This window comes from Lipotes vexillifer, unplaced genomic scaffold (assembly GCF_000442215.2).
Source record: "Lipotes vexillifer unplaced genomic scaffold, Lipotes_vexillifer_v1.1 scaffold892, whole genome shotgun sequence".
Lineage (NCBI taxonomy): Eukaryota > Metazoa > Chordata > Mammalia > Artiodactyla > Lipotidae > Lipotes > Lipotes vexillifer.
Window position 1 is genome coordinate 470,913 of NW_006786445.1, and position 12,803 is coordinate 483,715.

Here is a 12,803-nt window from a genome sequence, read left to right on the forward strand (position 1 = left end):
TTCCTGCTCTGATGCCGGCTGCCTAGCTCCAGGCGCGTCCTGGGAGACGCCTCTTGCCCTCCGTACGTAACAAGCTTACTTACCCCACAGCATGCGGAACCAACTCATCTTCCACCACCACTCTAGAGTTTAGCGTTTATCTTTAGGAACCTGTTGGAGTGACTCTAGCTTTCACGTTGTCTGTTTGGGTTGATGGTCAAGTGGGAGTTTCCGGCGGCCTTCTGATGGGAGCGGCTGGTGAGCGAAGGACTAGAGGGGGCCACCACCCGGCAGCTTAGATGAAAGCGCTACAGACCAGCAAACAACCTCCCACCCAGAGTTCTCCCCGTTTCCGGCGGTAGGGACTGCAGCAGCAATACACGACATCCCAACCAGTGTACGACCACTTTCCCGTGAATTCAGTGGGGGTCAGGGAGGGGGGGAGGGGGGCCATGAAACAATACTAGTCACCGTGGGATATATTCTAATATTCCATGGCTAGTGGTTCGTTATGGGACTATCTCAGTTTTATGAGAACCTGCACATAGCACATAAAGTTGATCATGGGGCTCTGGTCCGAAGATATAAAGCCCATAGTCTACCTCTACCCATGGAATACCATCGACTTATTCTGTGGACACAGGGATTTGAAGGCAATGAACGACCCAGAGAAGAATGACAACACTGAGCTAAGAAGGAGTGCCGGGGTGAGGAAGGCTGAGTCAGTGACAGGTGGCGTTTAGTCTACAGAAGACACCCCTGTGCCCAGGGCAGGCAGGGGGGCTGTAGGCTAGCTCAGCCCTAGAGGAGCAAGTGCCCCCTGGCCTGGGTGGCCTCCCCCAGTGGGTGATTGACTCTTTCTTCCCCGATGGCCCCCACCCCCATCCTACTCCTGATCTGGCTTCATCCCACAGCTACGCTGCCCAGAGCAGTACCCCCAAGGCCCACTTCTCTGTGGGAACTTTCCAGCCCCTTCGCCTGGCCCCATACCCCTCCCCTCTCCCTGGGATTGCTGTAGGTACCTGAGAGGAACATGGCTAGTGTTCTGGGCTGGGCCAGGGACTGGGCAGGGGTCTCAGAGGCTGGAACAGGGGGACCTGGCGGGGTGGGGGTGGGGCGCTGGACTCCCCAGCCAAGGTGTGGCTCCTGCTTAGCAAGCCAGGCATGGGCCGAGGAAAGCTCCTGTCCCCCACTCCTGCTTTGGATTAGCTAGCCCTTCTGTTTGACCTCAGGAGCCGCCATCATGGCAAGGAAAATTCCTGGGGCCCTAGGGGCAGGTCTGGGTGGGCCTAGCCCCCCAGCTTCACTCCAGGCCCCAGCAGGAAGAGCTCAGCCTGAGTGGCATCACCGTGGCGCTCCTTGGCCCTCTTTCACATCCTCCCAACGCTGAATCTTTCAGGATCGGTGCCTCAAATATGGGTGCCCCAGGCCCACCTGTCAAGGATCCCTCATTCACTCTAGTCAGGCGCAAATTCTTAGGTACTCCCAGACAATGCCAGTATTCATCATGTGCTGAGGGCGTGCACGCACGCACACACATACATACATACATGCACACACACCTACACATGCATGCACGTGCACACACACATGGAGTGCAGATGTGTGTGTGCTGGCAGGTACACCAGCTAGTCACAGGACACAAGCCCTCTCGCCATGCTGCAGCAGGCCTGTAAAGCCTGTGCACTCCTGTTGGAGGCCCTGGGCCCCATAGCCATGGCAGCCCTGCTCCTGGGAACATCCTCGCTGCAGCCCCAGGTCTCAGGGATCCAGAGTGTCCTGGCTTGCACGGTCTCTATGGCTGAGGAGGTACTTGGGGCCCTTCCGAACTTGCCCTCTGGAGCCCAGATGCCCAACTCCACCTACCTTTCTCCCTCCTATCCCCAAACTCTGCCCCGCCCCCTTTCCAAGTTCTCACGCTCCTGAGGGTGCTGTCTTAAGATCCCAGACCCCTCTGAGCCTCATACCTCACCAGAACACTCCTCCCTCTGAAAGCTGGTGTGTGAGACCCAGGTTATCTATCACCAAGAGGGTGTGTGGTCCTTAGGGGGTGTCTCCTCAACCCGGCACCCCTGAGTCCCTTCCCATTTGCCTCCTTTCCTGCTTGCAGCTATGGTCCGAGATGGGTGTGGGGTTTGGGTGAGTTGGTGAGTGAGTGTGGGGGAGGCCAGAGGTGAGGAAGGCAAATGCGGGGGAGATTGGACCCTACAGGAATGGAGAGGTGAGATGCAGCCCCCCGGGCCTTTCCAATCTCATTCCACACCCAAGGGCAGTCAAGTGGCCTCAGCGAGGGCTGGGCTTCTCCAATTCCACTTTTAGAACCTGGGTTGGGGCCAAGTGCAACGTGCTGGGCTCTAAGGGCACCCCCTACCTCCAGGGCTAGACCCCTGGGACTCAGGCAAGCCATCCCAGTCATGTCAGCAGCACCCTCCCCTCACCTCCACCTCTTGGTCTCTCCTGAAACCTCAGGTCTGTGTGTCTGTGAGGGATGATCTGGTCTCCTCTGTACCATGGCTGGCATGGCGTCAGTGTTCGGGGGATTCGTCTTGGCAGGGGTTGTAGGGCCTCACGGGGGGATGCCAGGAGGGCGCCCCTATGGTCAGGGACTGCCTGGGACTGACAGCCCAGGAGGAGCTGCTCCTCTCCCAGAAGGGGGGGTCCCTCCGCCATCTGCAGTTGGGGGCCCAGACCACCTCCTCTGGGCAGTTCGGAGTGCTCCCTCTGTCCTGCCATGTGCATTCACATGTGTCTCGTCCATCCCTGCTTCTGTGATGTGGGCTGGTCCTCTGGGGTGCTGCGTCTGGGGCTGCAGGGTCCCACCATAGGTGAGCAGGGAGGGGGCTGGCACGGGGGGTGGGTGGTGGCCAGGCCCTCCTTCCTGCCCATGAGCACATAGAGCAGCAGTGAGGTCCCGAAAAGCCCCTGCCTGGGCCCCCTGGGAGCTACCACTGCAGCCTCTGGGTTCTGCCCTGAGCTGCCGAGTCTAAAGCGCCCCCGGCCCCAGCCCTCCACCCCTCCCCTCCTGGGCCAGGAGTGGTGTAGCCCCCAGGGCAGAGGAGGTGTCGGGGATTGGGACAACAGTGACCAGGAAGGGTGTGGGCAAGGCCCCTCCAAGTGGGCTGACCGAGTTTCTGCTCAGAGGCAGGGCCAGGGTGGGCAGAGGGAGCCCTGAGTGGGGTCGGTGTGGCCCCCGGGCGGGCGAAGGGGGAAGGAGCGGAGAAATGAGGGGCTCTGAGGGCCAGGCCTGGGTGCTCTTTTCTGTGTTGTTCACACGCTCTCTCTTTCTCTCTCTCCACTAATCACGTTTCTCTCTCTCTCTCCTCGTTTTGTTGCATGACTTGTGCCGGTTCTCGTGACTGTACTCTGCTCGTGTCTCTCACAGACTGTCCCCAGTTAGCCTGGGACTTTTTCCCTGAGCCTCAGGCTGGGCAGCCCCCTCGGGGCTAAACCCGAGGAAATTCCCAGCCACCCCTCCCACCCTGCCCCAGCCCTGCGTGCGCCCCTGGTGCGCCCGCTGCTGGTGTGAACAGTAAGTACCTCGGCGGTGCCTGGAGACCAGGGCACAGAAGCCAGCGTGCTGGCTCAGGGCCGGACATCGGGTTCTCCTTGCTTCAAAGTTTAAAAAAAAATGACCCTCTCGCGGACGCTCATCTCTCTCAGCCCATTTCAAAGCCTGGAAACCATCTTCGTGAGATGCTGCCCATGCTGCCATTTCATCATCACAGGCCCTCGGGTCTAGTGGGGGCCGAGGGGCCCTGGGCCAGGGGAGGCAGGGCTCCCAGCCTCCTGGGGAGCAGCTGGGAGCCGAGGGGCCTGGTGGCCATCTCATCTAAAGGACTGGGTGGTGGGGAGGCAGGGTGGGCTGGCACCTCTGGCCTTTTCCTTGGCTTTCCCAGGTTTGGAGAGATGGCCCCCCTTGGGTGGTCTCTCTTCCAGCCCCACTCTGGAGTTGGGAAGGGAGAATGTTCCCAGTTTCTGAGAGCTCACCAAACTGCAGATTAGCCAGCAGCCCAGGGAGGCTGGCTCCTTCACAGAGAGGGACATAAACACTCCCCCCACCACCAGCCCTCAGGCTCAGCCCCTTCTCAAAGGCCATGGTTGGGAGAAGAAGCAGGCTCCAGGGAGGGAAGCGTGTCCAGTTCACATCCACCCAGGGATCCCTGATGGCTGCCCCCTGGCCGGACCCCTGCAGGAAACCAGCCTCAACTTTGGGTCCTCTAAATGCTGTGGGAGCTGGCTGCTCCAGGGGCACAGTGCTGGGGGGCAGAGTCAGATGAGGGGTCTCAGGCTCCACCACCTACCTCTGACCCACCCCTGGGTAAGCCTTGCAGGCTATAGATACCTCCACTGACAGACGATGGCCAGTAGAGAGACAGCAAGTCCTGGCTCCCCTCCCAGACGGAGACGCTGCCTGGTAGGACTCACTGTTTTCCCCTTGAGGAAACTGTGTGCAGGGTACTGTGGGCCCCAACTTCTGCCCCCTCATCTACAACCTCCTCCCTTAAACTTCCTTGCCCTCTTCCCGGAGACCCTTGGGAGGGAAGACGGGACCAGCCAGACTGGGAGGCAGCACCGGGCTTGTCTGTGCGCACACGTGTGTGCCCTCAGACACACCCCAAGTGCTAGGCAGCCCCCAGACCCCAGAGAGGCCCCAGCCCCAGTCACGTGGTATCAGAGTTACCTTGGTAACTGGCCTTTCTGGTTCAGAGTAAATTGGGGGAGTGAAGCCCCCGGGATTTGTCAAGAAACGCACTGTACGTGAAATGCTTTGCCATCTTGTACGACAGACTTTTTTTTTAAGTTCCAAAATTATGATGGGATTTTTTTTTTTTTTGGATTTGCTTTACGAATAAACCTGATTGGTCCATTTCTCTTTTGACTGCCTGCCTCTTTGTAGTGACATGATACGTACACGGGCCGTGACCCCGCCCGCGGGCACGCTGAGTGTGCGCACACGGAGAAGGGTCACTTCTGCGTGTAGTTACATGATGTGAACAGGGTCATGGAAGAGGGTCAAATCGGGTGGAGACTGTCTCCAGCTTTTTGCCCCTCTTTAGTCTTTCAGAGGGCCTCCCCGTGTGGTCACGCCCCTGTGGGGTCTGTCTTCCCTTGAGGCTGTCACCCTAGAGGAAGTATTTGAGGAAACCACAGTGCCCACCCTGGGGACCGAGTCGGCGCCACCTTGGCCAGGAAGAGTCTGCTTAGAGAGCAGAGAGCGTGGGGCAGGCTCAGTCCCCGAGAGTGATGGGCGGGGACAGAGGCCGACGGAGCTACCTCTGCCAGCTCCAGAGGCTATCACGGCGCTGCTCCTGGACTTGGGAGAGGGAGAGCTCCCTGCTCTGGCCATGCGTCACCCTCACCAAATGTGCCCCAAACTTCCTCCCAGGTTCCTTCTCAGGCTACCGCAGAGGCCAAGACTCGTCTTTCCCACCCGAGTCCATCAGCCACTGTTGTCTTTACACATCCATTTGCTCTGCTTTGCGGGGGATGCTGCCGAGAGGAGACAGAGGAATGGGAGCCCCTCCCAAATCCTGGCCGCTGTCACTGCCTCATGCCTACATTCCTGTTGCGCTTGTGCAAGCTGACTAGGACTGCTTGGGGCAGAGCGGGGTGGAAGACACTGGCTTGGTCTGTGTGGCGATCAGAGTGGACTGAGTGACCAGCTTAAGTCTGTGTGGGGATGGAGCAGATTGAATGGTCATACTGGGTCTGCATGGGGGACCAGGAGACTGTGTGACCAGGCCTAGTCTGTATGGGGGATGGAGCATACAGAGTAACCAGATTGGGTCCATATGGGGGGATTGAGTGATCAGATAGGGTGTGGAGGGGGACAGCGTGAAGCGAGTGACCAGAGGGGATCCAAATGGGGCCTGGTGTAGAGCCAATCGATGGGGTCTGGATGGGGCCAGGGATGCCTGAGCAGCCAGCTTGGATGTGGATGGGAGGCAGCAGGGCTCTGGTTGGCAGCGGAGGGGTCAGAAAAGGCTACCTCTCTGAATAGGAGTGTTTCTGCGTGTCTGTCTGTCTTCTCCCTGAGCTCTGTGTCTGGCCCTCTACCCATGACTGCATCCACACCATCCTGTCTCATCGGCCCCGCCTTGGACCTGGGGCCCGGCCCCCAGCACGGTGCTTGCCGGACCCATCACCAACTCATCTTTTTGCAAACTTTGAGCAAACCCAGGAACCCTCCTCCCCAGCACTGTGGGCAGCCCAAGGGCTGCCTGAATGAGCCGGGGACCCCCAGCCTTGTGCCTCCCTTCATGGCCTGCTCGCTTTTCCATCCTCAGTTGCGGGCTGCCCTTTGCCGATGCCCTACTCCTGGCCTGTTCCCCCCCATCCCCCAACCTACTAAACAGTTTTCAGTGTCTCAATAGCTTCTGCTTATATGTTTGAAGATTCCAAACTGAATGGGGAGGTGGCGAAGGCCGCGCTGGCGAACGAAGACTGCCCCCACATAGACCAGGCCCTCACTCCCGATGAGGGCCTGCCCTTTACGCGCTCGGGCACCCGCGAGAGATACGGACCCTGCTTCCTCTTATCAACCGGGGAGTACGCGTGCCCAGCTGGTGGAGGAGTGAGAAAGGGTATGTAGAGGAGGTTGCCTGGCACCCCTGCAGATGGGTGGGCGGGGCGGCGGGCAAGGGGCGCTGAGGGGCAGGCAGGCACACTGAGGGGGGCAAGGAGCCCCAGGGTCAGCCCCCGGAGGTCTGAGTCCCAATGTTGTAAGTGGGGTGGCAGGCTGGCGGAGAGAACCGGAGGTGCAGGCAGCTGTGGGCTGGAATTGAGCTGAGGGGTAGGAAGGGACTTGGGGACAGGCTGGACGACTACAGTCCCCAAGGCAGAGGGGTACCCGGGGATGTGGGAGGAGCCTCAACTCCCCCAGGCTGCTCTGGCAGATGGCAGGTCAGACCTAAAAGCAAAGTGATCTCCCCTGTCCCTTGGTTGAGGAGGGCGACGGGGTGGGCCTGGTCTGACCAGGACTCTGTGGGCTTAGCCAACCAATATCCATGTTCTGAAAGTGGCATCCCTTAAAGAGAATCCACAGACCAGTGGGAGGGGAGACATGAAGAGAAAGGTAGCTTCAGGGCTTGGAGGTGAGGCCAGTGTCCTTGCAGAGGTAAGGTATGTGCCAGTCAGAATACTGCTAGTGGCAGACAGAGAAATTGCCAAGAGAAGGTGGTTACGGAGGACTCTGTGCAACCCCTTCTGTCCCCAGTGCCCGTCAGCCATGGCCCTGGGTGTGGTCAGCGCTCCCTTGTGGTTGGTGAAGGCTGAGCCCCGTGTCGGTCTCTGCTCAAAGTCTCCTTGGATCGGACCCTTATCTTAGGCTGACCCCCTAGGGAAAACGCTTCCACTAGAGCTTGAGCATGGGCTGCGGAGAGGCTTGGGGTGGGGGCCCAGCGCACCTTAGCTCCATGCTCCAGGCACTGGCCAGGGCCTGGAAGGCAGAGGAAGCCATCCTCGGCACAGCGGACTGGCTGGGCGGCTCATGCATGTTGGGAAGCAGCTCACAGGCTCACACGGGGTGCATGCTGACTGGGGTGAGCAGGCTGGGCCAGATAGTTGGTTTTTTAGAGCAACAGTTGGTGTAGCCGGTGGCCATTCACAACTGCTCCAGTATTTGAAATGGTTCAACAATATGCAAGGAGAAAGCATAGAACTCAAAATAAAGGGCAAACCCAGAAGAGGAGAGGCAGCCCACAGGGAGACGGGGGAAGTCCTTCTGGTCACTCGTGCTTAGTGTGCTCACCTGATCCAGGCTGGTCCCCGCTTCCTTGCCCAGCCTGGAGGTCCCTTGGACCCCAGTGCGGCATACCACCCACCGCATGGTGCTGCATGGCAGGGGGGCTGCTGGCCCCGGGGGTGGGCCCCATCCTTGGCCTTCCATGGATAGGCCTGATGCTCCCTTTCACAACTGGCTTTTTCCCAAGTGGAGGCTCTAGAAAGCCAGGAACTGGGCAGCCCAGGGGGTTTCAGGGGATGGCAGGTAGACCATTCCCAGTGGCTGTGCTCTGCCTGGTAAGGTCTCATGGGCTGCCGGTCTCCTTCATCTTGAATGTTGGATCGATCTGTGTGGCCTAAAAGAGCAGACAGGAGAGACTCTTTACTGGGCTTCCAGAAGCCCAGGCTGTGTGGGACAGAAGCAGCCTGTAGTGGCCAGGGAGTCCAGTGGCAACCACTGTCCACAGGTGGTACCCACTCCGCAGTCCCACAGAGGCACCAAGGGTGAAGTGCCCCCACCGGCATCAACCCGGCCCCTCTCTCATGGAGTCATGACAGCCGCCGAGGACTTGCTTTTCTCAGGATGATTCCAGGCTGTAAGCCATGCGCAGGGTAGAGAAGAGTTAGGAGCTTAACCCGTTCCCCCAGGAGGGAGAGAAAGAGGCGTGTGCTAGGCTGGCTCACTGCATGGGAGAGCCGAGCCAGCTGGAGAAGGATCTGCCTGCCTCTGCATGCGGCTGTTCTGTCTGTCCTCCTCCTTCCGTAAAAACTAAGTACCAAGCGGGATGGGAAAGCCAAGAAGAGAAGCTCAAGTGTTAATTGTATTCTTTACATACAGATCTTTGCAAAGAAAGCCCTGTCATTGCTAAGTATATGCCGACAGAGGCTGTGAGAGTGACTTGACCAGGCGGCTTGGCCCAGGACACTGGTGGCTATTAAGCATCTGGGTGGACCTGCAGCCCCTCCTCACCCTCGGACAGAGTAAATTCACGCCATGCAGGTTTGCCGGACGAGTCCGAGTGGCCCAGGCCTTGTACTAGGACGGACGTAGCTTTTCTACGGCCAAATGGTAACCGACTGTAGAGGATTTGTTTTCCTTCTTTTCGTTTTTTAAAAATTTTATTTTATTCGGGGAAGGGGTGGGATGGAAGGGTTCCTTAGCATGACTTGCATGAAGTTCAACAGAAAAACCCAGCAATCCAAACCCACCAATCCCCTGCAACTGTATGATTACCCTAAACCACGACAACAACGAAGAGAAACAAGCAAGAGTCCTCTATTTTCTTTCAAAGCGCTTTCCTTTTATACATGTTGTTGGAGCCAAACTGTAAATGGCATTTGGTAGAAACCTGTACGTTTTGGGTGGGGGGAAATGGAGCGGGGGGGCGGGCGGGGAGGGGTGGGGATGGGGAACGGATTGCTTCCCTTTTTGTACACGAGATTGAAATGGAGAGGAAAGGTTCCCAAAAGGGCAGTCGGTCAGCCATCGGTCATATTGACCTCACCTTCATAGTTCATCTCTCACACGGAAACTGAGAACTTTGCTCCAAATAGAATTGTGGAAACACACTGCCGCCTTCTTTCCTCTGTCTGGCATGCTTGCGACCCAGCGGACGTCTCCTGACCCCTGACAGCGGCTAGTCTAGGTTGATTCGATCATCTTAGCGGTGTGTAGATTCAGTGCGGCCAACTTTCATAACAAATTGTTCATAGTAGATAATCAACACCTTACGGATTTTCCAAGTGTTCCTTCAGAGCACCAAAAAGATCAGGACCGCGGGAGAGCTGGTCCTCCTCCACCTTTATTAAGGCACAACCCGGCATTGTATGCAATTCAGTACTTCAGAGTAAAAAAACTGCATGCCCAATGTTATGCAAAGCGATTCTAGCATGAAATAAATTTTGTATCATGGTTTCTGTATAGTCTAAAGCAGATTTGTTTTCCTGAAGCAATCGGAGGTTTGCAGAGACACACTTCTGCATCTCGAATAAATATAGTATTTCCCCAACAGAAACAGAGGACAGTAGCTTGGCTTTGGTCTGATTCTAAAATTAGTGGTGGGGTAAGGGGTGGGGAAGGATGATATTTTTGAAAAACACATGCTTGAGTTGAAAAAAAAAATGCAACATCTCAAGCTCTCACTGCAGCTCGCAACGTTTCCTGGAAAGAGAGCAATGCTGCTTTAGTTCAACACCCTCCCCTCCCTGGGCCCTGGCCCTCAATAATAAACAGCTGACATTGGAGATGAAGCATGGATTTGGGTTTTTCTTGCCTTTGGCAGTGTCGCGATTCAGTTCTGGGCCCCTGGTCAGGCCCTCTGTGGCTGGGCTGGGGTGAGCCTGAGCCCTGGCTCCTCTGATCTCAGGGACCCACCCAAGGTGCTGGCTGTCCTCTCACTGGGGGAAAGCCAGGACCGCCACCTGCCCCCCAACCTGCAGATCCTGTTGGGTGGGGAGAGGGAGGCAGCTCTCAGAGGGAATCGGTCAAAAATGGCACTAAGACGAGCCCATCCTCTAGGGGGTTCACCAATACGGAAACTTCTCCGTGGATCCATGCCATATTCATGACTCCTTGAATCTGGTTTTGTCGGACCTCCCAGCTCCCGCCCCCGCCACTGCCCCTCATGCAGACCATGGTCACCTCCCTCCTAGGGCCATTCTTGAATCTGATGGAGTCAGAGGCAGGGGTCTGACTGGTCCAGGTGCCCTATCCAGCTGAACCCTTGCTGGGCGCAGTCTGGTGGTCACCTCATCACAACATCAGCCTGAGGCATCTTGGAAGGGGTGGAGCCCTCTCCTAGGGATGCTGATTTGCTTGGGTTGTTCACTTGGCTTTGGTTGGGGGTAGAGTGGGGGATTGGAGTTCCAATTCTTTTCCTATCCATTCGAGAATCTCCGGTGGAAAGTCCCTTATGGTCATGGCACTCCACCTCTGAGCATTTTACAGATGAGGAACTGAGGGCCAGAGGGGAGTGATCTGACCAGGGCCACAAACAAATGGGGGTCAGCTTCCCCTGGATTTCCGTTCCCTGATGCCTCCCAGCATGGCCAAGACAACGATCATATGGGTGGGTGGGAGGCTGAAGGTGGGTGTCGAATTCTCACCCAATAGTTTCTCACCCCTCTAAGCATTTACCTCACCAATGTGGGGCGGGGATCAGTGGAGCAGTGAGCATGGCAAGGCCTCTGCCCACGGGTTATGCAGCCGAAGAGCTGCCAGATCCACACCATGTATATAACAGCCATTCATAAGCATCAGGATGTAGAAGCCAAGTAGCCTCAGCGGCTGCAGGGAGGGCAGGGTTCCCTCTGCTTGGGGTCCGCCCTGCAAGAAGTGCCTCTGGTGGACTCAAGTGGGACTTGACATGTGGCCGTTTGGAATAGGGGTTTTCAGGGACACAGTAGCTAACGGGGAACAGGGATTAACATACATTGAGCATCTGCCACGTGCAGGGCATCTGAGACAAGTGGTCTGATGATGACCCACAGTAATTCAACATGCTCATTTTAGAGGCAAAAGAACAGGCGCAGAGAAGTAAACAGCTCAAAGCCACACAGCCAATGAATGATGAAGCCAAGATTTTACCCCAGGTGGTCTGACTCCAGAGCTCAGGTGAAGCTGTCTCAAGCTAATTGAGGCCTTGCTGGGGCTGGAGATGGAATTGATTGGAACACCGGTCCTGAATCCCAGGGCCCTCAGGCCATGGGTATGACCGAAGGCCCACTGACACACTACTCTGAGCCTTCCACGCACACATCTGACCACCTCAATTTTCTGCATAAACACCTGTTGCCCTAAGAATGAAGTCGGAGCTCCTTAAATTGGCTAGCAAGGCCCCCCGGCTCTCCTCTCCCAACTCTCACCTCTCCGTGCTCTGGCCGCTGGGAAATTCGAACCCTGCCGCAGTTATACGTGTGCCCCTTAGGACCTGGAACCCCATCCCATTTCCTGACTCACTGTCTACCTCCCAATTTCAATTTCTCACTAAGTCACTTCACTCAGAAGTGGTGGATGGTGATGGAGGGCTTTACTCTGAGCCCGAGGCCTGGACTCACCGTTCTCAAGCACAGCCTCATCGAATTTTGGCCTGATGGTCCACTGGGACCGAAGGTGGTAGGGCGTCAAGGGAAGCCGGGGTGCCTGCAAGGGGAGACTGTGTGTGGTAGGTTAGGACGTAAACATCCTGCTCACACCTGGTACGTGGCCGCCCTTTGACAATCACTGCAGGGGCTGTGGGCCCAAGACCTATGAGCACACGATGGGGTCTCACTCCCCTCTCCTTTTCCCTTCCCTCGTTCTCATGGGGTGCGGTGGGGGCGGGGTGAGGGATATGAAGGCCAATCAACTTAGTCTATAGGGAAAAAAAAGTCATTCTTAGAAATGAGTGGGCATTTTCTCATTAGCTAATCACTGTCAAATGGTTGTGCTATCCACAGCATAGTTATCAAACATCTGTAAGAGATGAAAGCAGAGGATGGGTAGGGGTGAGGAGATCACAGAACCCACTCGCTTAGCCTCCTCACCTATGGTGACCCTAACATGCTTATTGGGTACTTTCTCTGTCCCGGGACCTGTCCTTAATGAAGGGATTCCAGAATTGACCAAGACCTGGTCCCCTGCTCTTGAAGAGCTCAGAATCTAGTAGAAATGAGGGGCTTAGACATCTACAAGTCTGAGAATAACCAGTAGGGTTCAAAGGGTCCAGAAAAAAGTCTGGTAGACACTGTCAACAGACCCTCACCCCGCTGGCGCTTTCAGGCACTCATCAATCTGGCCAGTGAACTGATGCAGAGAAGCCCGTCCGCCACTGTTAGGGAGGGAGAAATGGAGGAACTGGAGGGGACTGGACAGTCTGTGGTGTCATCCAGTGCCAAGAGCCATTCACTCTTGCATGCATAGATTAGCTGGGTTCCACATGCTTCTAAGAAGGGTCTGGCTCAGGTTCCGAGCAAGGCTCCGAGATTTAGGGCTGAGGCACCACCTCACCCTGTTTCAGGCTGCGAAGGAGCCCCGAGACACGTTCTTGTGCCCATAGGGAAGCCTTGGGAGGGGCATTAGAGCTCAGCTGCAAAGGACTTGGGATTTGGGTTTCTTCCAGCAA

General features: G+C 56.7%; 1 protein-coding gene across 1 annotated transcript in view; it reads left to right on the forward strand.

The window, feature by feature from the left end:
* The window catches only part of KCNC1 (potassium voltage-gated channel subfamily C member 1), a 48,389-nt gene extending 38,441 nt beyond the window's left edge, over positions 1-9,948 (forward strand). Inside the window, exons 3-4 of the mRNA XM_007458785.1 lie at positions 6,375-6,563; positions 8,540-9,948. Coding sequence (XP_007458847.1) covers positions 6,375-6,563; positions 8,540-8,604 — 254 coding nt within the window. The 3' untranslated portion in view covers positions 8,605-9,948. The remainder of the gene's footprint in view (positions 1-6,374; positions 6,564-8,539) is intronic.
* Positions 9,949-12,803: the final 2,855 nt, after the last annotated feature.